The sequence below is a fragment of the Lampetra planeri genome, chromosome 49 (assembly GCF_965212315.1).
Source record: "Lampetra planeri chromosome 49, kcLamPlan1.2.h2, whole genome shotgun sequence".
Classification (NCBI taxonomy): Eukaryota; Metazoa; Chordata; class Hyperoartia; order Petromyzontiformes; family Petromyzontidae; genus Lampetra; species Lampetra planeri.
Window position 1 is genome coordinate 219,171 of NC_136155.1, and position 26,642 is coordinate 245,812.

The window sequence follows — 26,642 nt, forward strand, 5'->3', positions numbered from 1 at the left end:
GTGCTTTCCTTGCATGTGAAAAAATCTCCAAAATGTAAATTTACTACAAATTAGGCCGATATATAATTATACTTGGGTGGAATTGTAGCGCAGTGGGTAGTGCGCTGTGCTCTGAACCCGGTGACCTGCCTATCAAGGACTCCTCCACACGACGCCTGTCTTGTGGGTTGATTAACCATACTTCACCGCACTGGTCAGTGGCATGACCAGCAATCAAACTCAGGTCGTTAGGTTCATAGCGCACTAATTACAAAGGATTATTTAGACTTTTAACAATGGCTGAAACATACCATCTACAATATAAGACCAATGTGCGCAACATTTCTAACTTTGGTAGTGTACGTATACGTGTTTGTTGAACTTCTTTCGCACCATACATAGCCAACCTTGCTAATTGGAGGGAAGGACAACAAACTCAACACATTGGCTTGATTAAAAGAGTTAATACTTAATACTATCCCTGGCCTCACCAGGATAGCCTTGTGCTCTGAATTTCATTTATCCTAAGATAAAATCACCTGGAATGCACCCAATGTCATCAGATCCCGGAAGCTAAGCAGAGCTGAGGTGCGAGGGAAGGACGACACAGTGGGTGATGCTGTGACCATAATAGCCTTAATTGGTGTGGAGGGATAAGCCGAGTTTGGTAAGGCCGTGCGGTTTGCCCTGAGTCTCATTTAAAAACCACGCAGCGCTGTCGCTACAGAGCCAGGGTCATGTTTGGGTTCGGCATTTAGCCGTTGTCACCTCCGATCATCGCGGTTGGCTACGTACGGTGTGAAAAAATGCAACGTCCATTCATACATACACCGAGGTCAGTGCAGCGCTCGCGATGTTGGTGAAGCGAGCAGGCAGCCCTTCTCCATCTCTCTCGTCATCGTCGTCGTTGTTGTTACACGCTGGATTGTCCGTCTTGGAGGCAATTCGCAGTGGGTTTCATTGCTAACTTTTTATGGCTTTTTATTTCTTAAATAGTGTTTAAATAAATAGTTTTAAAAGGCATGTATTGTACTGTACTGCAGTTGCAGTAGTAGAATATGCATTGGGGGGTATTGTATATATTTTTTAAATAGTGTTTCTATGAATGGGGAACATGCTGTCCTTTTAAGTCCATGGGCTTATGTTAAAATGTTTACTCTCTATACATGCACAGCGTTTACGGTATTACTCTTGCAAAGGGCCTCTGATTTAATTCACACTTGAATCAGAATGTTCCGTCAATAAGCGTGCACACAATTGCGCTGCCGATGATAACGATTGAATGCACCTTGCGCTGCTCTTGTCGCATCCGGAGAGTCTAAATGAATCAACACACCACATTGATTGGTTCTACCCCACAATGCACGCGGCTCTTCTCTCGGCGCTGATGGTGACTCAATACGAAAGGCGTGTGGCGCGTTTTCAGTGACCACGCAGTTCGCCTTAACACCATGGATGCAGCAGGCGGCCATGTGACTCAGAGGGCTTCATGTCCGTGCCAGAGGCACCGAGACAGAACCACTGCGAGCATGGGTTTGAATCCAAGTTCCACCAACCTGTGCTTAAACCGAGATTCTCAAGTTCAGTGAGTTTATGGTCTCAGTAAGTCGCCAATGACTGCTCACAAAAACCCATCACATGAAATATTGACATTTTCTTCATCTGCCCGACTTTAGTCTTGAACGTTATAACAGTGGTCTGATTGCCACGTGACAAATGTAACATGTGTTCCCCTCGAGCAGGAATAACTTGACTCCTCAAGTAGTTTTGTGATGTCGTCCTACAAGGCTCACACACAAAGGTAATCGTGCACTGCGAGCTGTGAGAGTTCTGAATGGATATTCTGTATCTCCATCTCGTGACAAAAACATACACAATTGGAATTAACTTGCGAGGTATAAAAACGCGAAAATAAATCGGGCATGTTCACCAATATCATGGTTACGCATTGTCTATTTTAATCAGTATAACAATATACTTTGTGCTTGTATAAAAGTGGTAAACTGGAATTCATGGAATAGTTTATAATGTATTTTAGTTATATCGAAAATAGATTGACTTAGTTACCAACCCTACTGAACCATAGTGGTCGGCTTCCAGTTTTGAACTCCTTTGTTTCCGATATTCAAAGCGAACCAATCATATCACCTGTAAGCTGCTGGGAGGCAGAATTTCACCATTTTCGCTTTGAAAAATCGGGAAAGGCGTTTTAAAAAATTGGCAGCACCCGCTTCAACCGGCCGTGTTGGTAAATACGCATCTATCAATACGTCGCTACGTCGCTGGTTTTGGGTGATACTTTTACGACAACGTGCTGTGTAACTGAGGTTGATGGTACGCGACTTGGTGCAGGGACTCGTCTTAATCATGGACTGCTCCACATCGGTACGCCCCCCGCCTGCGCTGCTTGATACCAACACGTGCTGCTACTGTGCTCGTAAGGCGAGGGGCGTCGCTGCGGAGTCGTTCATTCACAAGAGGGGCGAGCCCGAGCAGTGGCCTGGTTCACGTGGTCTCGCCGTGACACAGTTGAATATATGAATCCACTATTGGTTAATGTTGTATTATAGGATGATTATATTAATGTGCGTGTGGTACACCATACTTTACATTGTAATGGTATTTTTTGTTTATCTTGGAAAACGGTCTTTTCGGGAGGGTCTCGCTTGGGATCTTTGGACAATTCCTCATTGAGTATTTCAGCGTGTAACCGGAGTGTGCCTGTGTAACCGGTAACCGGTGTGTGCCTAACGGAAACCAACACGAGGGGATGACGCCCAAAAAGCCACGCAGAGAGGTCAGCGACCTCCGTGCCATCCTGACACGGTACGGGTCACCTCAGAGCCCCGCGGGTCGGGAGTCTCACCGACAAGCTCGCATGATCCACCAGCCCCTGCCTTCACAGTGCCGGATGACCTCAGTGCGCAGAGGCATCGGTTTTCTCTGGGCCAATGTTCACCCCTTGGCGACATGGAACAGTCCGAGTGAGACGTGCCACGCGTGTGCAGCACCAACACGAGCCCACATGTCGATGATGCGCGCGTGGGTGTCGCCATTCGGACTGTTCCGTCCTCAGGGGGTGGGATGCCGCGGCGCCCCAACACGTGGCGGCACGAGGCAGCAACACAACCACGCTGCTCGAACGCTCCCAGGAACATTAAGGGAACATCAAATTCAAATCCTATTAAACACAACAAGCTCATTCACATGAAACGTAAATGAATCTCTGTCATCTATCTTGTCTACATCGTATCTTCTGCCATCTAACGACATCTCTATGCATCGTCTGCATCTTTTCTGTCTGCTCACGAGGCGTTCATTATATTATAAAAGGGATACTACAAATGTCTGGACACGCACCACCACTGACGACAAACTTGAGTCCATCAGGCCACTTGTATCCAAGAGGCAGAACGCCTCTGTCAATCTGCAGTCAACAGGAATGTGGATTGAACGGGGGTCATTGGGAGTGGAATTTGCAAACACGAGGATGGAGGTGTCCCTTCGCAGTTCGAGGCTGTTTCCCCAGGCATGGCGTCATCATTAACAAGATAATGCTGAGGGTTGGGACGTGATTGTACACCTTTTGCTTAATGATGGAAGATATGTTTTGTATACTCAAACATTAAATAAATCATTTTAAGTATCATTGTGCCTCACGTTGTATTTCTGGTTGACATATTTGTGAACTTATTTTTTACGGTGCACTAATGAAATTAGCTTCACATTGCACGTATACATTGCAGCACAAAAAACGATACTCTGGGTTTTAAAGTTTTTTAGGTAAAATTTCCACTGAAAAGGGACAGTTGGGGGGGTCTCACCTGTGTTCACCTGCGTTCTCACCTGTGCCGCTGGACGGGAAGTGATGGGTGGAGCTTGTCATGCTCTCGGGGGTTTCCTACCTTCACGAGGCAGGATGTGGGGGCAGCCGCCATTTTTTAACGTGGCGATTTTTAAATGTGGCCCAAGCTGATTGACCACAGCAAAACGCCAACTACAATTTTTGGTCAATTAACCGACTTATAATCAGCTGAGCGACCCAGTTCTAATGTCGCATCACCAGGGAGCTGCGCTTGGACTTAAACGTATGAACGCTGGGTGCAGGGTGAGTGTGCTGACCCCTCGACCATCCATGCACCCCAGATTTCACGCTACGATATGCCGGGTGAACGGCTTATAGATTACTGCATCTCACAATCGTTGCGTGACCACAGACAAGCAGGAAGGCTGCCAGGCGTTGAGCTGGTGCCAACAAATGCTCTGCAGCTCTCTATATTTTGAGATGTTTTAGCTAATTAGTGAGCGTTTATACATGTGGGTGCAAACCGGAGCACCTGAAGAAAATCCGCACCTGTAAAGGGGCAACGCTTAATCTCTTCCAGGATGGGCAGGTGAGATCAGTCCACACTCTACCGCATTCTGCTGGCAAGCCACGGTAGGGCACCTCGATACCCACGGGAAGGGCGTCTTGCAACATGTCCGATCCACCAAGCCCCGCTGCTCCCACAGTGCTGCATTACAGACCCAAATCCAAGTCCATTGCCCGAGAAATATCGTTGTTGCTGACATTAATAAACGTGTGTGGCCGTCTGTAAATGGGTGTTTACCAGTGCCATGGTGCATCTGCCGGTCATCTCAGCCAACCCACAGCACCTGGGTGTGTCCCCTGACTTCATGCACATAGCCGGGCACATTAGTCAACCCATAGCACCTGGGTCTGTCCGGTGATCTGCCAGCAGTGAGAATTTGACACTTCACGTGACGGTCTCAAGGTGTACCTAGCCTGGCACAAGCGATGTGGTGGCGCACGGCAGTTACTATTGTTTATCGGCAGGATGAGTGCATGCTTTGGCTGTGGCATACCAGGCGTGATGATGTCATTATATGGGTCACCGGCACACTCTACATTGCAATTTGAAGCAGCAAAGATACAAAGAGTCTCCCTTATTAGTGTTTTTGTAATGTTTGCGTTATTATAATATATAGGTGCAATAATAATGTCTAATGTTGTATACCTAGCTACTGCTGAAACCATCATTAAGACCACGCTATTCTGTTCTTGCGCATGATGGCAACGTGTCCAGCCGTTAAGTGTCAATGTTGAGGTCTGCTCGGCACGAGAGGGCTTCAGGAGAGAGTTTGTGTAGTATGGCTTCCCCTCCTCCAGTCGACAGTGGTGGATCCACAGTTTGGTTTGCATGGTCACAGTCGCACTGTGGTGCCCTTCATTGCTTATTGTCCACATTGGACTGTGGATCCAAGACCACACTAAAACGTTTGCAAAGTGTGTACCATTTCCACTGCTTACTGCAATCCCAATACATTATTTACATATTTTACCACTCTGCTGATGCACTTTGCCCAACATAGCCTGGTGTGAGTATTGATACTTGAGTGGGGCATTACCTAATTTAGTAACGCAATCTTGCTGAATATTTGTTGTCATAATTCAAAGTGGCATGATTCGGGGTCTGTTAGAGAAGAGTTAACACGAGGAGGTTTCCCTCGTCAAATGCGGTTGACGCATTCCAAAAGAGGGGCGCACAAAGCAAAATAGTTTAACACGTAGTAGTAGTAGGAGGCTTTTGTGACCAATATCATCCATAATAAAGGTTTTTTTGGGTTAGATCTCATAAATGTGTCGTTAAACTCGCCACCACTAGACACAGCCAATCAGTAAGGTTTGTCACATAAACAGAACATGCCAAATCATTACTAGTGCAACACACCGGTGTGTTGGAGAGCAAATCCACAACATTAACAATCTGAGTTCGACGTTTCACCAGTAATTACAACTGGCATCATCAGGCAGACAGCCAGATTTGTGGAAAAATCCTCATGTTTCGTTTCTTAGAGGGTAGATATGATGGCATCGCTTGTGAGCACTTCTTGAGCGATGACTGCATATACATTACAATGGGTATTCATTACCGGTTGAGTTATTTATGTGGTAAACAATGTACATGATGCATGCACATTAAGCAACAGTCTGCCGAGTAGCGCAAACTGTACAAACAGCACACAATGTTGTCCCACGTCCAACCGCATAGCCGCATGGGAGTGAATTTAAACCACTTATTTTGGTTCGCTGCATATACATGAATCAGACAGCCTGGAAGACACACGAAGTCGCAATGTATGAAAAAATGACACAGAATGCTATTTTCCTTTCATAATTTATTACATTAATAAATGGAGCATGCAGTCTCCAGCTCTTTAAAGTTATCTCACACTGGTGCAAGAAAACTCTGCGAAATAATCCAATTTACAATAAAATACCGCCAGGCACTGACGCACTTTGTCACCAACACACTGCACCCTAGTAGCACTTACACACTGCCAGCATGGAGGCGTCACATCACGGGTGGAAACCTGCACAACACAAAGGGCAGGCGTAATCGAAGCGTCCGGAATCCCAATTTCACAATTTTGGCATCTACGGGAGATAAAATTCTTTTTTTTTAGGTGCACGATCAAAACGTTTCAGTAAAAATGTTAAACTCGCAGCTCTATGACACAGATGTGCACATGATGGCTATCAATTTCAAAAACGCGCGTCGTACTCAACAGCAAGCACGTAATGTCGAGCGTCACGGGGGGAGGGACCAGGGGGCGGGGGGGGGGGGGGCCGGGGGGCGGGGCGTCGACAGTGATTGGCGTGCGGGCTGGAGTCGCTCCGTGACCAGCAGTGCTCATTTCAACGAGTCCAGGGCTTCGCAAACCAACTTGAACACTTCGTCCGCAGTGCCCTCAGCGCTGATCTGCGATGCAAACAAAAAACACCCTCGTGTCACTTCGCTGCTCACCAGGGTGGCCCCAATATGATGTGTTGCAATAACCATCCTTCACGATGTCTATTCGTTGCCAAGACTCTTCTACAGAAGGTTCCTGAAGAACTTTCTTTATTTTAATTGCATTATTTCCGGGTGTGTTTTAACAACACTTGTCTTTGTAAATGTTTGTTTTATCTTAACTCATGTGAAGTATCTTGAACCTTGTGATATGAAAGGTGCTACTTGAAGACTTACAATGAACCCTTTCCCGTTCCGAGACCATTGCAAGTTGCAGGACGGAGTCTCATTCACCGCTGAATCTCGGAAAGCGCTGCTGTTTTTAAAGACATCGTACTCCCCGCAGAGAACCGTAGCGGCACGACCGCCCTCCACGATAACTGGCGCCCAACTGTGCCACACGCCCTCCCGAGTGACCTTGTCGGAGCCTCGGTACCGATAAAGTTATTTTATTTGAGTTTATCTTCCAATTACGTTTTGATGATTTACACGTACGTCAGCGGAACGGAAAGGGATAATCTTATCCTGCCAAGTGGCCACAGTAGGGGGCAATGATGCCACTGCGTGGATTCCAATTGAGTTCTCAGGTCAGGCCTATCTGATCTGCTGGTTCAGGAGATGGCATCAACGTTGCTCAGAATCCTAAACGATGGGAATGGAATCTTGGAGGGATAGTAAACCTTTACACTAGAATACCTCCAATCTGTTATGTTATCCTTGAATAACAAAATACGTCTCGGCGCCTACAAATCATACAATAGCATTTAATTAGACTAATTTATTTCATGCTAATTTATTACCATAGCCCGCACTGGCTTTCAGAACACTGTACAGTATATACAACTTCAGAATTCGAATCTTTATCCTGGAGATAAACTTGTAACACATCCTGAAAACTGTGAGCATGTCGTGATGCACCCTTCTCACGGTGGTTCAACAATGTCATGATTCTGAATCACGAGCTGATTCAGAATAATTTTTCTGTCTTAAATTCTACCATCTCACTTGTTTTGCTTTCTCCTAATTTTCATTCGCTTCATTTGGACATTTACACTTTGTTTACACTTCCACTTTCAGCAATCAAATAACACTGTCGCTTTAAATGGAGATGTATTCAAGGGTCAACATTGCCCTTCTTGCTAGCACGTGAATCATTCCTTTTTGATGTCTCAAGTGCTTTGAAAAACGGTCACCAAAACGTCTCCTATTATTATTATTTACCTTTTAACGCCACTTTCTTGACAAATGCATTGATTTGTGTGTGGTTATTTGCACTTGTGCACCACTGCCAGTGCAGCAGCAACAGTAGTGCTGCGTGACCAACTAATTTGTCCTGCAATCAATACCCGATCCAAACCGTGACGGATCACCCGTGACCTTAATCAAATAGAAAGTCACAATATTTGTTCCCGCGCAGCGTGAACATTGGGTAGTGCACGACGCACCTTCTTGACGAGCCCCTTGCTATCGTAGCGCTGCACCACGGGCTCCGTGGCCTCGTAGTACGTCTGCAGTCGCGCCTTGAACGTCTCGGCCTTGTCGTCGGCCCGGCCGCTCGTCTTGGCGCGATTCATCAGCCTCTCCATCATCGTCTCCGACGACGCGTTGATGTAGAGCACCAACTTGGGAATGGCGATCTGTGTGTGAGCAGATCGCCATCGAATGTTACTCTCAGTGAACAGACAAAGAAGCCCCCCCCCAAAACTGTAACAGCACCAGGGCCCCCCGGGAAACTTAACCCGGCTGTGGCGACGCCACTGACCTTTTTCTCGAACGCCTCGGCCTGGCTGAGCTCTCGGGGGTACCCGTCGATCAGGAAGCCCTTCGCCGAATCCACCTTGAAGAGCATGGCGTCCTTCAGCATCTGCAGAACCGTCTCCTGCAGAACAATGTCAGTTTAGGCCGAGTCAGTCAACCAGGCAAGATTAAGATGTTCTCAGGTCCATACAGCCTACAGCCGTTTCAATACAGGCAAAAATGTCTATTTGTTTGTGTGTCTCCCTTGTAGGATGAACGTTGAGATTTATAAGGGCAAGGGGTGACCAATAAGGTCTGAATTGGTCTGTAATAAGGTAGGCACTGATAAGGGGTTGACAGGTATGCAGCGGGCGTTCATCACTGCCAAAACCGCTCCACACAGTGTCAGGGCTGTGTGTCTTTTTAGTTTGTTGAAGAGGGAGAAAAAACAACCGACGAACATTTCTGTACGAACTGATGTAAGATTTTCACAATGCCGCAAACCGAACCGTCAGTTAAGGAAGGAACAGCGGAGGAGAGTGGGGGGTGGAGGGAGGAAGCGTGGAAACTCAATGCCCCAGGGGGGCGCGCTGCTCATGAAACTGCGAATCTGATCGCTTGTGGTCATGCACACGTGGCACAAGAGAGAACGAGAAGGAGGAGCGTTCTCGTGCACAGAGTCGCTCAGACGGGGGGAGGAGATGATACGTGAGATGATACGTGGAGATGATACGTGAGATGGTACGTGGAGATGATACGTGAGATGGTACGTGGAGATGATACGTGAGATGGTACGTGAGATGATACGTGAGATGATACGTGAGATGGTATGTAGAGACATTAGGTAGCAATTGCCAATTTGCCCCAGGCCTCACACAAAAGAGGATCCCACAAAGGGCAGTTCTTTCTTTTCCTCTCTCCCCTCCTTCCCCCTTCCCCATGTACCAGAACTTAAGAGCCTCTGGCCGCAGCCCTGAAATGGCAACCCCCACCCACAGCCCCTCCCCTGTGTGTGTCTCGCGTGTGTGTGTCGCGTGTGTGTGTCTCTCGCGTGTGTGTGTGTCTCTCGCGTGTGTGTGTGTCTCATGTGTGTGTCTCGCGTGTGTGTGTGTCTCATGTGTGTGTGTCTCGTGTGTGTCTCGTGTGTGTCTCATGTGTGTGTGTCTCTCGCGTGTGTGTCTCATGTGTGTGTCTCATGTCTGTGTGTGTTTGTGTCTCGTGTGTGTCTCGTGTGTGTGTCTCGTGTGTGTGTGTCTCGTGTGTGTGTGTCTCGTGTGTGTGTCTCGTGTGTGTGTGTCTGTGTGTGTGTGTCGCGTGTATGTGTGTGTGTCTCGTGTGTGTGTGTGTATCTCGTGTGTGTGTGTCTCGTGTGTGTGTGTCTCGTGTGTGTGTGTCTCGTGTGTGTGTGTGTGTCTGTGTGTCGCGTGTGTGTGTGTCGCGTGTGTGTGTCTCGTGTGTGTGTGTGTGTCTGTGTGTGTGTGTCGCGTGTATGTGTGTGTGTGTCTCGTGTGTGTGTGTGTGTCTCGTGTGTGTGTGTGTGTCTGTGTGTGTGTGTCGCGTGTATGTGTGTGTGTGTCTCGTGTGTGTGTGTGTGTCTCGTGTGTGTGTGTGTGTCTGTGTGTGTGTGTCGCGTGTATGTGTGTGTGTGTCGCGTGTGTGTGTGTGTCTCGCACCATGGGCACGAGCTCGCCGCGGGACATGATGGCGTTGAGGCGCTGGCCGCGTTCCGTCCCGGACGTCACCTCCGCGCGGAGCAGGTCGCCCGTGGACAGGTGCGTGAAGCCATACTTCCCCACGATGCGCTCGCACTGCGTGCCCTTTCCCGAGCCGGGCCCGCCTATGGGAGGGGCGAGGTGCAACACGTTTCAGTTTGCTTTGTTATGAAAAAAAGAGAATATAGGCTTTTACCCTTTGTGACAATAACACAGGAGGTTTTTAAATTGTTCAAACACCAAATAGACAACACTTATTGCAAGGCTCAGGTTCTGTATTAACCACACACGCTTGGGGCAAGTCACGTGCCCTGGTAATATCTGCGTTGTCTTTGAAGCTGATTCGCGAACACGAGAGGCATCCTTCTTCATGGCCCGTCTCACCAGCGGCACAGTAAAAGGCAATGCAAGTATCAAAGGTGTCCATAGCTCTTGTTGAGCAGCTACATCTATGAGAACGTTTTGCCAGTACCAAAATGATGAAAAATACAAGTAGGTTTTACCCTTTCAGGCAGTGCAACAGGTTTGTTATATTCTTCACAACATGGACTTTCATCCAGCAGTGGATAGCACGTGGCTAATGATGATAACTTCACCATCACAGCCACGGGTTTGTCGGCCACCTGCACAGCCGCTCCACCCCCTCGGGTGCGCGAGTCAACTCGGTATATTAAATTATTTATCAACATTCTGACAAAAAATCGTGAAAGAAAAAAACATCCAACTTACCCACAACAAACACGATCTTGCTTTTCTTCAGCTTGTTATCTGCAATTAAATAATATTCCGTTTAAAATGATGATTGCAAAATAATGTTGTTAATAATATCTTTTATAATACAAACATTCCACAGAGCCCGTTAGAGGGATAATGTTGATGGCAAAACAACAATATTGCCTTTAAATGTCTATTATAATACCCCATTTTCTACTGTAATGCAGGCAGCAGTACATCAAGTAAGTTGCTATTTGTGCAGAGCTAAGGGCGTTATTGTGCGCCCGTTTGTCCTCTGGGAAACCAAGTTTACACAAATTGGGCTCATGTCTCAAACAGGATCATACCGAAAACAAAACAAAAATTAGTCTTCACAGTCTTAGAGGCGTTTATAATTTGCAGACAAATGTTAATTCTGTTCATTCAATCAGCAGTTTATATTTTAGTCTTAGTTTATTCGACATCAACTTGTGAAACGTTTATCAAGTCTCAGGGTCATGTTTTTTTGAGTCACGGCCTCTGGCGTAGCCAGGCGTTAGCAACCAACACAACAAGAGCAGACTTTGTTTAAGAATTCGGTAAATAAAAAAACCCTCAACAGATCAAGAGCCGCAATGCAACGTGAATAGCGTCACGATGCAGTCCTTGAAGAGCCGCACGTGGCTCCGGAGCGGCAGGTTGCCGACCCCTGGGGGCATTGCTCAGCTCAGGCTCAAGCCGCTCGGCCGCTTCCATCGAGCCACGAGAGCGGCGACTTGGCCTGGCTCAGCAGGAGCCTGCGTGTGGTGGCTCGGGCCACGCTCATAGCCGGCTCAAGTTCAGCGTGGCTTTGAGCTAGCTCGCATGAGCCAACAACCAAACCCTCTGTGTGTGTGGATTTTATTTAGTTCCCTTCGTAAGGTCGACGAAAGAAGTCATTGATGTAGCCCCACTCTTAGTTGTTTAATGGTGCACAATAATCCCCATCCTACCAAAAATTACACTTTCACAACTAATTACTGTCACTCTAGTTTCATGAACAAAATACACACAGGATGACAACACTGTTAGGTGCTGGTGGGTTTCGTCGACCAAAACTTTTACGACCAGCATCATTAGCTGGCGACCAGATCAGCTGGTGTCCAGGCCTGCTGCCCAAGTTCTACAAAGTTTACAAAGAGACAGCTGAAGCCAATAACCATTCACCTCGCACTGACTCGCTGCCGCCGGCGCTTGAGATCGCTGCAGACTTTGAATTCCCGCACCCCATCGCCCACTGTAATTCTCTCCAAGTAAGTTGACTTAGAAACTTTCACTCTGCACGGGCCACTCTTGAGACCTAATCCCAGCTGTAACGTCGTCACGGTGGTAACTGTCAGTAAACATTTATTGCCTAGCAATGGGATAGTCCACTTCCAACGTTTAGTTGGGGGGGAGGGGGCAAAGGAAACCTGGTGGGTTACGGAGGCCAAGAACATGGACTTTACCATTATATTTACCTCCAAGTAAACTTTAAACACAATGAACTTAAATTAGTTTGTTTCAGGAGGTAAAGATGTAGCCCTGCAATTACTTCCATACGCCACAGGCGGGTCTCCACTAGAGGGAGCCCTCAAGAGGTCACACTCGTGACGCACAAAGTGCTTGCCACATGAACCACAATGCCTTGCTGATCTCGTCAAGAAGCAAAAACCATCACGCGAACTCCGGTCATTATCCTCGCAGCAGCAGCAGCGGATTTTGGATGGCCATCGAACAAAGACGGTCAGTGCATCTCACTTTCAGATGCTCTTCTGCGGCCGTCTGGAACGCACTTCCTTCCAATATTAGTGTTGTGGGTATAACTTGGAGGGAGACTTCTCTCTTGGGGCAACACGTTTATTGAGATAAACGATAACAATAGCCGTAACACTAAGGGCTATGGCTCCTGTAACACTACGGGGTATGGCCCCGTTACCCGATAACCTAAGGGGGGTACAGCCTCCCCTCTAGCGGGCCCTACAGACCCCGGGCTACGCTCTCACGGGTCCTCCGCTACGGGGCTCGGGGAGGCGAGACTGAGCCGGCCTAGCCAGGGTTCGGGTCTCACCGCTGGTCCGCTGCAACCCGCCTCTGACAAGAGCCTCGGTTCGGGGTCCCAGGGTGCTGGACAAGTCTTCAGATGTCTTCGGGTCTTGAGGAGATGAACACTGCCGGTCCCGTTGAGAGGACCAGCTTTTATACACAAGTTGGTGCTTACCCCGCCCCGAACCACACCTTCCCTACGAACCTTCCAGAAGGGTCTGGAAGGGTCGGGAATGAACCGTTGGCCCCCAGCCCCCACCCCTTGGCGGTCTGGGGTCTCTACCTTCGGTCACGGGGTACCGGGGGGGGGGGTGACCCCAGGTGAACCACGACACCACCAGCTCACTCTCACGGCCGCCCCCTATCGGCCTGTGAGGGTGGTGACTATAAGAAGAGAGCGCCTTGGTGTGGCGCAACATTCGGGAGCCACTGGAGCTGTGCACTTTTAAACCTGGATTAAAAACCAATTTCTCTCGAACTAATTTTTGTGTTTAGTTTATTGTCCTCCCCTTGCACCTCCGATTAGCACAGTTGTCGACGTCCGCTGCGATAGAAGTTCAACAAACATACAAGAGGGCATTGTTTACCTACCCTTCCACGCTGGTCAGACATCTTGGAAGAGATGGAAATACCCACACTTTACCACACCCTACAACCTGTCGATTGACTAAGTCTGGAGACCCCGTGTATACTGCTGCTCGGTGTACAGAGACGGGGGAGAGGATGTAACCATGGTTTCCACTGCTGGCCAAGAGACGGAATATGAACCGGCGACCTCTGTATTGCAAGTCCAGTGTGTACTGATCATTACACCACCAGGCAGGAGATGAACTATAAATTAAACTGTGACCTCTGGATTTGTTGGCTTAGTGCCTGAGGTGATTGATCAGCAACACCAGTTTGTAGGTGAAGGGTTGGTCGTATTTAAGGTGCTTATCTGTACAGCTGCAATGGAACTGGCCAGTATCAATACACTCCTAAACACCTCTGCGCAATATTTCTCACCTTTGCGTATTTGGTTTGGATACCTTTACACGCACAGGTAGAGTCGATCATTTTATTGCGATGCTTGACCACATGAGATCCATGAACCAAGCGCACTGCTGGTCAGGGCCTTCCCAAGCTGTGCGAGTCGAGGGTTATTTCACCATACTTCACAAAGCTGGTCAGTGTGGGTTGATAATGGTGGGGAGCATATATGTATGTCTGTTTAACTTCTTTGGCACCGTACGTAGCCAACCGTGCTAATCGGAGGTGCGGGGAAGGACAGAAAACTAAACACAAAAAGCAGTTCTAAAAAATGAGTTTTCAATCTACGTGGGAGAGCATTGAAGTACAGCGCCACGATGGATTGTTCTGTACTACACACCGCTGTCCCACTGCAGCCCAGTAAATGCGCAACGTTGGATCAACGTTCCGTTTTTACTGGGAGCCTATAACATGCGTTATGCAGGGTGGGGGTTACCCATCCAAGCACTATCCAGCCTCAAACCTGCTTAGCTTCCGGGATCTGATGGAACCAGGTGCATTGTGGGTGATGTGGCTGAACGCCTGTACCCATAGGGCACCCAGGAGGGGACAGAAGGTAAAGCTGTCCTCATCTGCTGTGCTTCCCCCACACCGCCGATTAGCACGGTTGACTAACGTACGGTGCAAAAGAAGTCCAACATGCATGCACCTGCCTCCCTGTGCCCGGGGCATGTACACGTCTGCAGTGATCCGCGTGTTTTGCACTAAAAGGCAGAAAAGCGTAAAAAACTCTGAAAGTGAACCAGCAAAACGAACTGTGGTGGCTGGCGCCGTACCTGAAGAGTCCATGCCTCCCCTGTCAGAGGACGCCCGCCGAACCTAGAGCATGGAGGAGAGCGGCACGCGGACAGACACGCCGGGTTAACGATCGCCCCTTAGACCGAGTTTTGGTGAGAACTCCACAGCGTTGCTTCATCGATTGCCAACGGCAGGTGCTTATCAACAGTAGACTTAAGATCAAGATTGTGCAACTGTGTGTTACTGAATTGGGTCCGAACTTAGTTGATCCTTTTAAAATCTACACATTTGGTGAGACTGCTTGCGCTGGCAGTGGCGTTTTTGACAAAAACAAACTGGAAAGACGAGTCAATGACACTATGTGGCCTAAACAGAGAAAATAGTACATACAGTAATATTTGGCGTTCTTCATTGCAAACAGGAATGTTATTGACGAATGTGTTGAGTTATCTTTAAAATCTACAGTATTCTCTATGGGTTAGTACTCTCCACATAGATACATACAGTACTGAACCCTGATGTGGATTCCAAGAAAACACATTACCGTTATTGAAATGTAATTGTATGATATTACTATTCTGCTGGGTGTAATATGTACTCATTTCACGAAGCCATTTAAATGTTTATTTAAAAACATTCTGCCCGAACAAACATCCTCAAGACATGAAAGCTGTTTTAAATTAACACTTTATTTTTGTTTGATGGATTTTTAGACCAACTAGTGTTGGTCTTAGCTTACGTAAACATCTTACGTTCACATGACTTGATTGCGCCACATAAAGGAAGTCAAACAAAGGGGCCGTTTGAGTAACGTTAATCACTAAATCTCCATTGGGCTGGCACTGCAGAGCCTTGTACAACTAAAAACCACGCACCATGCACGGACTGAAGTGCAAATTTAACATAAGAATGATACAATAAAGTGTTTAAATACAGCACGCTGCAGTATAAAACCCCGACAGACATCTGGGCTGACAATCCAAGACAGAGACTGAAAACCAGTTTAGTCGAGATGACGGAGCGCCCACACCCGTGCCTGTGGGCGCTCCGTCTCTGGCTCTGGTGGCACTGCATGCGACAATAATCGCCTCTTTGTTCAAAACTTCAAGTCCGACTCTGGTGTCGGACTAAATTAGAAACGTCCATCTCAACACCATGATTTTTTGCTCAGTTGTATTTGCACGATCAAACAGCGCACAAAGCTTCACTGATGAACGCTTGCAAAAGCCACTTCAGTACTGACCAAGTTCGTATTCGTACGGATGAATGTTGAGCCTCTTTTGCACCGTACGTATCAAACCATGCTAATCGGTGGTGCGGGGGGAGGTTACCAAACTGAACACAAAGAAGCAGTTCTAATAAAAATTCGTTTTCAATGTAGACGATTTAAAAGTGCATAGCTCTCAGTGACTTCCTAATATCGGAAGAACATTCCAGACGGTCGCGGAAGCGCCTCTGAAAGTGCGCAATGCAGTGACCGTCTTTGTTCGATGGCCAGCCAAAAGCACAGAGGGCACAACAGATACTGACCGGCCACTGACGATGGGTCGCTTGCTGCAGCTGGCGCGCGACGCGTTCGTGCAACTGAACACGTATGTGCTGCTACTGTCACTTTCCGCTGCAGCGACGACTCCAAGTGCTCTAACTTATTCGCTGTTTCCCCCTTGCCACTGAATTCCGGCTAAGGGCGTTCCTCTCTCGCGAGCACAGGCTGACGTCACCATCTCTTTTTTTTTGCAAATTTGAGCAGTGTGGGAATGTGAATCTCTGTGACCGCACGTGGAACAGGACGTGTGGGCTGGGCGTGTGCGCGCCACACAGAGAAACAGACAGCGCGTGTGTGTGTGCGCGTGTGTGTGTTGTGTTGGGGAGCGGTGGTGTAGCGGTTAGCGCGCTGCGCTACGAACCCGGCGACTATCGATTATCTGAATCGGTCCTGGGCCTCGCCTAGGTCGACTCAGCCAAAGGTGGTCGAGTGTGGTGCTGGCCACCCACTTCCTCGAGTGCTGTGCCAGCCTTCATAGGTGCTCGTGAACAGCACTTGCCCCTACAATCTGTTAAAGGCTATACGAGGGGGGGGGGTGTTTGCCTGTGTAAGTGTTTGGCAGGGGATGATACGATTCTGGAACATGCAGGAGAGGCAACATGCACGGAGTGTTACGAGACGGTCGTGGCAGCGGCTGAGGCCCTGGCGCAAGGAAGAGCAATGGCGTTCTCCTCCTCGCCCGACTCCCCCCTAGTAGCCTGGTGCGCGAGTCCCTCTGGCCCGCAAGGCGCCCCCCCCACCTCCCCGTGCAATTGCACTGCCAGCACACCCCATAGCTGAGGCCACTGGAGAGCGGCGTGCTGCGGTCATTCAGGTGATACATTGACTCGACATTCCACTCTGTGTTCCGCCTGGGGTTGCCACCTCCAATTCGCACGGTTGGCTACGTACGGTGCAAAAGAAGTTCAACATATGTACATACAAACCAAGACATATCGTGGGAATAAGAATATCTCCCAATATCGGAAGAGGGGAGAGCCACATGCACATTTAGGGGCGCCACGGTGACTAGGAGATGTTAACTAACTCGCCTGGTCTACAGGAGGACGTGGGTTCGACCCTGACCCTGACGCCTGCTGCTGTATATTTGCCTCCGCCCCCCTCTGTCTATTTAAGGCCACCCCACAGAGACGATCACCCCTCTCTGTACCTGTGTTGCTCGCTCTATGTATCTTGGTGATATCTGTCGGCTTATATGTCTGTCTATAGTTTTCTGGTTAGATTTTATGTCGCTATTTCATTATACCTGATGATGATTGCTTGTGTTGCGATCGAAACGTCGTATGCTATTATTTAATTTATTATTTTATCTTTATACGTGACTTTACCGAAAGAACCAAAGAATTTATATTTGGAGTTTGCGTGTTTCTCTCTCATCATCATTACGGTGGCTAGGAGATGTTAACTACCTCGCCTGGTCTACAGGAGGTCGTGGGTTCGACCCTGAGTTTGCATGTCTCCCCGCGGTCGCTTTGATTTGTCTCTGGGTCCTCCGGTTTCCCCTCCACATTTAGAAAAATGCGTTTAGAGTGGCGACCTGTGGCCAGGTCGCTTCTGCAAAAAGAGCGATATAGCTCCATAGGCCTTACCTGGTAAATTTAAAGGTTTAGTTTAGTTTTCAATGCATTGTCGTGAGCGGTGTATTATTGTATTATTGGGCAACTGACAGCAACGAGACTTTCATGCACCAGGACGACTTACGGATTTACCAGGACAGCAGTTAGCAGATAAAGCGGCCAACGCTGGGAAACACACCAAGAGATGTGGCGACCGGTCGGGTGAGCTGTGGAAGGCTCACCTGCTGCACGCTGTGGGTTGGGGAGCTGTGCAAGTCACCGCCATCGCCGATCAGACTCAAGTCCAGCTCGCTGGGCCCTGCACAGCACAGAACAGCGCACCGCGTCATCGTTGCCGGCAGCATCAGCCATGTTTAATCCGCTGCTGGATGAGAGCCTCCCGAGCCGCCACCATCTCTCATGATCTTGCAACGAGATAATCCTCCTAGGGCGGGCACAGTGTTCTTCATGAAGTAATGGTATTCTGCGCGTGTTATCTAATCCACGGGTTTCTGTATCTCCATACATTACAAGCACTTATATCGCTATGCTTATTTGCACAATTTCCAGATTTTGTTCCAGTTGTATTATTGTTTTGTTTATGAATAATATGCCATCACAGGGAGTACGTGACGATAAAAACAAATGTTAGCCACATTGTTATGTTACTCTCTCATGTACACGTAGATGTGATTTCAGTTATATGTTATAGAATACTACAACCGGTTCCTTGACCTTAGCGTTTTGAGTGACAGCCATTTACGTAATATACAATAATTAGATTATAATTTGTGGCGTTAATCATCTTCAAACATTACAACAAACACCAATTTAAGAGTTTTTCTTCAGCAACTACATCATTGTCTCTATTCTGAGATTGGATTGTTCCAGTAGAATTCTAAATTCATGGGAGATTTAGTCTAAAAGTGGAAATAAGTCAGTATGTTTCAAAAATAAAACTGTTCTCCCAATTGTGTTATGGGCACCATATCAAGAAATTAGAGAAACACCCATTCTGAACTCTCACAGAAAGCCACACTATCACATCAACCATTGTTAGAGAACATACCCTGGAAGGAGGCATTATAGAGCTACTTCTGAGGTCTCTTCGATTTACTCTCATCAACCCCGACTCATTAGCCCTGATAAAGGTTTTCTCGCATGGTGATCAAACCAAAATAAGTTTTAGTCCTCAGAAATGTAGCCAAATTAAATGAATAGCTAAATGTAAATAAAATTATATTATTTTTTTCTCCTTCGAGATGAAAGCTTAGTGAAGGAAGTTCTGCATGTTTGTTGGGAAAGAGGCCAAGAAAAATAAAAAAAAATCTGCTTCACGAATTGAAGGAAGGGGAGGGGTGTGTAAAGTAAAATCAATAAGCAAGCTCAAGATGGGATGGAGGGATTTAGAGCCACAGACCTGCCATTTGGCAGTGGAGTGAAGAGAGAGTCCGTCACTGGCGATGGGGATGCAGGATCTTCGTGCTGCCAGCTCAGCACTCGCTCGTGATCACAACTCTTTGAGCCACACGACGACCGCCAATATCACTACAGTCTATTTAATGCACAGGCTGGAAATGCTTTGCCACGGCCGTAATTTGCAAACGCTGCCTAATAACTAAGAAATAAATACGTGGCTTGAACCTGGTTTAAAAAAAAGATAAACAATCAAAGTTTAAATCGACTGAGCCAACAGTTTTGTCTGCTTGTGAGCAGGGCTTGGTTGGAGGAGCAGTGCACAGCGGCTTCTGGTTCAGTAGAGGGCGCTCTCTTGACGCCGTATAGGGTCGTCAGTCGATAGAGGGAGCAGTGGAGTAGCGGCGCAGACGCGATGCCGTGTGGATGTGCGTGTGGATGTGCGCAGTGCCCAAGTGCCGGGAGGTCGCCGTGGGTGGGCCAGAAGTCAGGGCGCTGAGCTGACTCCACGGGCGGGGGGGGGGGGATCCTGAAATTTTAAGCTTTTTTAAAAAGGGTCCCACATTAATAATACAAATAGGAGTATACTGCAAAAAACAACGATTAAAATAAAGAACCATACACGGTAAAAAAGCACCTTGTGTTTTTCACGGTAAATGTCAACAACAAAAATGTGTTGGGTTTCAAGGGAGGCTTCTGCCTCCATCTCGCCCCCCGCCCCTTCCCCCGCCCCCCCCGCGCTGCCTTTGGTTCCACCAGCGACTGCCACCGCTGCGATTCTGTGCTTGAAGTCCGGCAGACTCCTGCGATGACGACAACGGGCTCGAAAGTGCAGTCACTTGGTGGTCCCTGCCCCCTTTATGCCCGGAAACAGTTGGGAATATTTGGCTGCTACAAATGTCCACGTGATAAGCCACGTTGGTGAGCTATCACTTGCTGCCAGGTCGCTTCTGAAAAAGAGATACGCAGCTCACTGGGCCTTACCTGGTAAAATAAAAAAAAATTTGAATAGTTTTTAATGACTGCACAAAAAAACATCGAATAATATTTGGTCCCGCAGGTGGACAGGGATTAGAGAAAGATGAGAGGAGAGAGGCAGGCGAGTGTGTGTAGGGGAGTAGAGTGAGATGAGAGGGGAGAGGTAGAGCGTTTGGATGGGAGGAGAGTGAGATGAGAGGATAGATCGGGGACGAGTAGTTGGGGGAAGTCTAAGAGGGTGAGTGCCACCTTGTCGTTGAAGCATTGCCAGGTAATAGAGGGGGCTAGGGGGACTGTGACTGGTCCAGTGCTCTTTATGAGGTCAAACTTCTCGGCCTCTCACCTGTGCTCATTCTCTTTCATGCTCAGGGCAGTGCTAGACCAGCCATGTCTGACCCAGGCATTCCCACGGAATTCAGCCACGCAGGTCATCCTGCGTGACATTATTCATCAGTAGTCACCATGGCCGGGCAGAGCCCTAACCTCGCACAACCCACGTCACTGACAGAATGCCTGGGTGAGTCTTGTGAGGGTAACATCTCAACTGCTGGCCCTGAGGTGTTCACACCAGTTCGAGATGCCTGTGGCAAGACTCGATCTGGCTGTCTCATCATATTCTAGCAATGTGCTCCTATTGCACAAGCAGCGTGGGGCAGACGAGCTTTTATTCATGGCGCGTTTCTGCAATCGAATTACAAAAGGGACAATATAGATTCAGTATATGGATACAAAAGTCGCTAAATCTGTGAAGGATGGCGAAGAAGTGGGGATGCCTTCACGCAGCAGTGGATTGAGCATGGCTGGCGATGGTGATGATGCTGATGATTGGGGCTGGGATGGAGACTGGCTGCATTGACTCGGGATGCAAGGAAATGCGACCATTGTCAGGTCCTTTGTCATGCTAAACAAGCCTCACTTTGACAGGCAAGACCTGGTTAACCTCAGTTACATGGGTGACATCCGTTTACGTAATATAATACAAGTACTTTATTAATGATGCATAGGCCTTTGCCAGTCCAATGTAGAATGGAAGCCTTCCGACGCCGCCGTGTGAGTCATGGGGCTCGTTTGAACATACTTCACCGCGCTGGTCAGTGCTAGTCGGCGGCGAATGGGAGGGGGTCTGGGGGCAGCTCAGATGTCTGCCGGTAGTCGTAGTCCGGAGTCAACTTCGGCTCGCAGGGCTCATGGAGAAATTCGCAAGCCACTGCGCAATATTATCCATGTTCAGTGTGTAAGCAGATTACTGTCACTTAGTATCTGTCACTAAATACGTTGATTTAAAACATATATCGTCTAAATTGATTATAAAAAAAATACAAGTGGGGAAACGCGATTCCAGCAGCTTGGGTGAATGTGAGGACAAGCGGAGCACGTGAACCAGCACCACGGTCACCGCAAGGCGCTGTTACGGCGACAAAACCATCAGGCGTTCATTTGAATAAAGTAATTGTCAGATAAATCAAGAAATTAGAATACGTTACTTTGAGAATAATATATATGGGACTACGTTTATTTTAATCAATAAAGTAAAACCTTCAAAATAAACTCTCCCAACACTGCCCATTGAACAGGCACTGTTCACTTATTTGCATCAAGTGATCCAGTTCCAGCAGGTGGTGCTTATTTTAGCAACCCTGATGATGATGGGTCTAGCGAGTTTTTACACACTCTTGCCATTCATGTATAAAGATATGAAGATAAAGGTGCAGCGCCGTAACTGCTTGCTGGAAATTGCTGGCAGAAGAATTGCCTCCACTCGAGGGATGTCCAGAGATGCCCCTCGAGAGAGTATTTGGCCTACTCTTCTACACTGGTCGGATTGTCTTTGAAGATGTGGGAGTACCCACGCTTTACCCCACCACAAGCGAACTGCCGAACGACTCCATCTGTATTCATGGTGAGCTTCTTTCGCACCGTGCGGATCCAACCGTGCTCATGGGACGTGCAGCAGTCACCGTGGCGTACCCATCTATACTGCTGGCTGGACAGAGACGAAGGTCGAACTGGCGACCTCTGATTGCCAAGATGCGAGCCGTCATACCATGGCAGCGTCCCGTTCCCTTGTGCCTCGTGGAGCATCGCGGTGTCCACCGCGATCATTGTCACTCACGAGGGACTACCGAGAATAGAAGAAGACGAGATTTGAATGACGTTGATTTCACAATGAAGGGGGAAGGCCGCGTTAAGTTGCCGTTCCCCTGTCGCAACTCTGCTGAATTGCTGCTCTACTGGCCGAGTTGCCCTTGAAGAAGATCCGCACGGCTCAATGGGTTCACTCGGGCAATAAACTTCTGACTGGCCGAAAGAGAGAGAGAACAAAACTAATTGCTACACTTGATTCATTTCCACATTATTTTTTCTAGCTTGTGTCAAAGACTTTGAGCAGTTTGTGCTCAAAGCTGGCAAGCTACGCACATCGCGGAGGAACAGATTGTTAAGTGTCAAGGCATTACACGCGGCAATTAGAAGCGAGAACATGGTTTTTTGGGAGCTGTTGTTAATAAGCTGACAAGTCACACAAACTCAACTCGTTTATCAGTAACACTGTGGCCCCAAAAAGAAAAAAGAAATATATAATAGGCATTTATTTTGGTAATGGCTCTGCTGTGGAGGGCCATTGCCTGAAACGTCTTGTATAGGCGATGTGTGTTGAGTTGTTTTGTAATGTATGCCTTATGCGCCACTGGCCAATGCAGTATCAATAAAAACAATTAGTAAATAAAATTGAGTCAAGTCTTCAAAATGTGCCACTTAAAACTTTGGGCGGGAAAGCTGAAAATGTAAATGCTGTGTTATGTAGTGGTCATGAAATGTAAAGGGTTGTCAACAAAAACCGTGGGGTATTTGTTTGTGTGTTAGCCTTGACCGGGATTCAAACTCAGGATGCCAGGTTCATAGCGCACCGATTACAAAGGATAACTTTTACCATAAATAGTTACAGAAACATACCACTCGCAATGTGAGACCCACGTAGGCAAGGTTCGTAAATGTGGTGGTGGGTGCTCGTATATTTATGTTGAACGTCTTTCGTCGCCAACTGCGCTCATCAGAGGTGCGGGTGAAAGCGCTGTTACAGCAGAGCAGGAGGCAATTAAAAAATAAATCCACTCGGAGTGTCTCTGACGCCCGTTCCATTGCCCGGTTGTGTTCACCCGGTGAGCACATCGCATTGCTCACTCGTGAACAATGTTCACCAAAACACTCAATTCGGTCTCGGTTAACCCCATTCGCACTGACCCGCAGGATCGCCTCTTGGCTTGGTGTTTGCCTCTGGTGTATACATTCTGGGTGGCACATGTCAATCTTGCCTCAATCAAATCACCCCGGAATGCACCCCATCTCGTCAGATCTCGAAAGCTAAGCAGGGTTTAGCCTATTTCGTCCCTGGATGGGCGGCCACCACGCGGTATAACAGGTGCTGTAGGCTCGCTGCGAGGCGAAGTTGTAGCAGCAGAAGGCAGTGCAGCACGTTGATGGTCCTCACATTCACCAATTGGCACTGGTCGGCGTGGTGACGTATGATTATATCGCGCACGAGACCCAATAATGAATAAGCATTTCTTGGCAAGCCTGTATGGCAAGCATATTTAGGAGTTCTTAATGGTAATCACTTGTGCACTTAAACCATCCTTTGACTTTCTTTTTTTATCGGCGTCGTTATCTATCGAGAGACTGCAAGGTGTCATCCAGAGAAGCCCTGGCCTGTCTCTGCCACGTTGGATTTAAATTGCATTGTCGCCCAATTTTGAGCAAAGCAGCACCCCACAGACTATGCAGCAGCTCCAGATGCCCTACCGCAGTGCACGCAACGTCGAGCCAATTACAGCACATCACAAATTTAATCATCGCTCCCAGAATTAAACAACCGTACCGCGAGCAAGCGAGAAAATGTTTAAAACATTTGTAGAAGATTATTAAAACTCCGCTTAAAAAACATTTGACCGCTCGCGTTTTTACGCTCGTTTGCAATTTGAACAATTTCAGGACATTGATTTCCGCGGGGTTATAGTTGTTGTAGTTGTAGTCGTTTAAACTCACCAGCCTTGGCCAACGGAGAAAATAATCGCACCCCGCGGGGTGAGATCACTCGGAGCAGCAGCGAGCCCCTCATTGTCGAGTCTTGGCCTCAAAGCGGACGAGCTCCAAGGAGTGATTTTTTTTAACCCACAAACCTACGTCCCACGAGACTGTCAGCAAAAACTCGTCTCTCCACGTCTCCCGTGAGCTCGGCCTTCTTGAAGCCACTCTTTCATGCCCCCCACGCCCCCGCCCCCCACCACGAGCACACCTTGTGCTGGCTTTGTAAAATAAAATCTAGTTGTCCCTGGCAGTGGCAGTCCCGTGGAATGCTAACGGGGGGGGGGGGGGGGGTCATTTGGTGTCAGAGTCTCGTTCGGTTCCCTGCTTGGTCACAGCGGAATAGTTTGCGAGCTTTCTTGGTGGCACGTGCATAGCGGCACGGCCTGAAGAAACCAGCCGCATCTCAGGTGGAGGAAACTTTTTAAAAACAAAAAACCGGACCACACAACGGTTGCTGGTGCCTTGGCTACATATGTGAGGGTGGGGGTGGGGGTGGGGGGTGGGGGGTGAAGTTGACAGCCGGAGGAATTTGGTTCGTGAGACCTCGAGTCGCAACGTTTCTGTCGTGATGGTCACGTTTCATAAATGAATTATCCAGCATCAATATCTAATCAAACATCATAACAGCTGGCAATTGCTTTAACTGACGTACAATACACGTGCGAAATGTGATCTGCGTTTTTTGGTTTCTTTCAGTGCCTCCACAACTTGAGTATCTTCCGAAACGTATAATTATTGAATAATTATACATATGGGTTAACTAGATCGCAAATACTTTAACCAGCATTTTGCATAATTCTGATAACTGAAAACGATTTGAAGCACAGCAACAATGTTCCGGTGGAGCGGTGGCGCAGCAGTTTGTGCCCTTCGCTATGAACCTGCACACCTGAGTTCAACTCCCAGCCTGGGTAGGGCAATTTGCTATAAGCCCCGGTCACAATGCACGCAGGTGGTGAGTGATATCAAAACGAGTCCTGGATCCCCCGTTCAACAAGCCGCGTGATGAAGTATGGTGGGACAACCCACATCCTGCACAGCGTGGGGAGGCCTTCATACAACGGTAGGTTGACAAAAGGGTTGCACATTATTATTTTTATTATTTTTTTCGTGATCCCTAACAATGTTCCAAGTGTTGGTAATATAGCATGGTGGCTGTTGTGTGTTTGCCTATGATGCCACTCTAAAGTGAGTGCTGTATGTGGGTAGATCCACACACAATGGGAGAACATTCAAACTCTGCACAGATTTAAAAACCTAATTGCTGAGCTGCCTCCGTTACCCTCAATCGCAGCACATATGACAGAGACTGCACCTTTGAAACCGGACAAATTTGAAATATTGAGAAACAATCTTATCGACCGATGCTAGAATGTGTTTGGGCTGCCAATATGCATGGTACGGTTCATGATCCACGATTCTCCTACAGGTCCGTTTCGACGCAACGCTGTCGTCTCGTGATTAGCATTGGCCATTTCATTTTTTACGAATCTTTTTTTGCGGACACAATATTTTTTAAAAATATAAACTCAAATTATTGAAGTTGTAATTAAATAGCTGTTATTCTTTAAATTAATCCTTTAGAAAATGTGCTCATTTTTTCCGGAGTAATGGGTGGCATTGCGAGTCTATGGAAGCACCGTCATTGTCGCAGTCGCGCGAATGGTTTCATTATTTTCCATGCAACCAACAGCGTGTGCGTCAATAAGTGCCGTAGACCAGAAAGTTGTAATGATCATAGGACTTGCGGCAGGCTTACGTCGAGTGCATCGCAGTTGAATAACCTTTTATGAGTACTCTCTATACGCACCGCAAATGCAGAAAAGCACAAAAGCAATGCGAAAACGATGCGAAGTGAAATCACAAAGTGAGAACAACGTCAATAACAAATGCGATGTGAAGTCTGCCATTGGCACACGCCAGTCGCCCGCTGTGAGAGGACGAGAGAGAGACAGAGAATGAGCCAGAGGTGCGAGCAGAAACCACGGGAAAGGCAGCAGTCAGGCGGAGGGCCGGGGCCAAATTCCGCTACCCCCCACCCACCCACCCAAGCTCTGCGGTCCTCTATATATGAAGGCGTTATCAGTCAATTGATGATTGTTTACATTAGGGAGGAAACCGAAGCACCAAGAGAAACCCCGCGCTTGTGAGGGGGCAACACTCAATCCCGTACAGACAGAACAGATGGAGTCGATGTTTTCTGTACCGACAGCTCCCGGCGAGTCAGATTATTTGGTGACCCACCAACCCCCGCCCCCCTCCACAGTGTTGGATTACAGGTGCGCATTGCCACCACCCCCCGGCTTTATGGGAAACT

General features: G+C 47.9%; 1 protein-coding gene across 3 annotated transcripts; it reads right to left on the minus strand.

The window, feature by feature from the left end:
* Positions 1–6,144: 6,144 nt before the first annotated feature.
* On the minus strand, positions 6,145–24,472 carry LOC144734074 (adenylate kinase isoenzyme 1-like). Of its 3 annotated transcripts, XM_078616129.1 has the most exons (8): positions 24,284–24,472; positions 18,091–18,167; positions 14,785–14,827; positions 10,952–10,990; positions 10,184–10,347; positions 8,536–8,652; positions 8,219–8,410; positions 6,145–6,743 (listed from the first exon to the last, which is right to left on the minus strand). In XM_078616129.1, the coding sequence occupies exons 1-8, from the start codon at positions 24,354–24,356 to the stop codon at positions 6,675–6,677; spliced, it is 774 nt and encodes a 257-aa protein (XP_078472255.1). In that variant the 5' UTR covers positions 24,357–24,472; the 3' UTR covers positions 6,145–6,674. The 3 variants fall into 3 exon arrangements, with proteins under 3 accessions (XP_078472255.1, XP_078472257.1, XP_078472256.1); XM_078616131.1 differs by lacking the exons at positions 18,091–18,167; positions 24,284–24,472 and adding an exon at positions 16,277–16,982; XM_078616130.1 differs by lacking the exons at positions 14,785–14,827; positions 18,091–18,167; positions 24,284–24,472 and adding an exon at positions 12,122–14,768.
* Between the last annotated feature and the right edge of the window lie 2,170 nt (positions 24,473–26,642).

Bases quoted from the DNA above. Each gene is read 5' to 3' on its own strand.
- LOC144734074 (XM_078616129.1), bottom strand. From the start codon at position 24,356: ATGAGGGGCTCGCTGCTGCTCCGAGTGATCTCACCCCGCGGGGTGCGA. The intron at 10,348-10,951 runs GTAAGTTGGATG...CCCCTCCCATAG, and splicing joins CAAGATCGTGTTTGTTGTGG to GCGGGCCCGGCTCGGGAAAG. The intron at 8,411-8,535 runs GTCAGTGGCGTC...GCTCACACACAG, and splicing joins CCGAGGCGTTCGAGAAAAAG to ATCGCCATTCCCAAGTTGGT.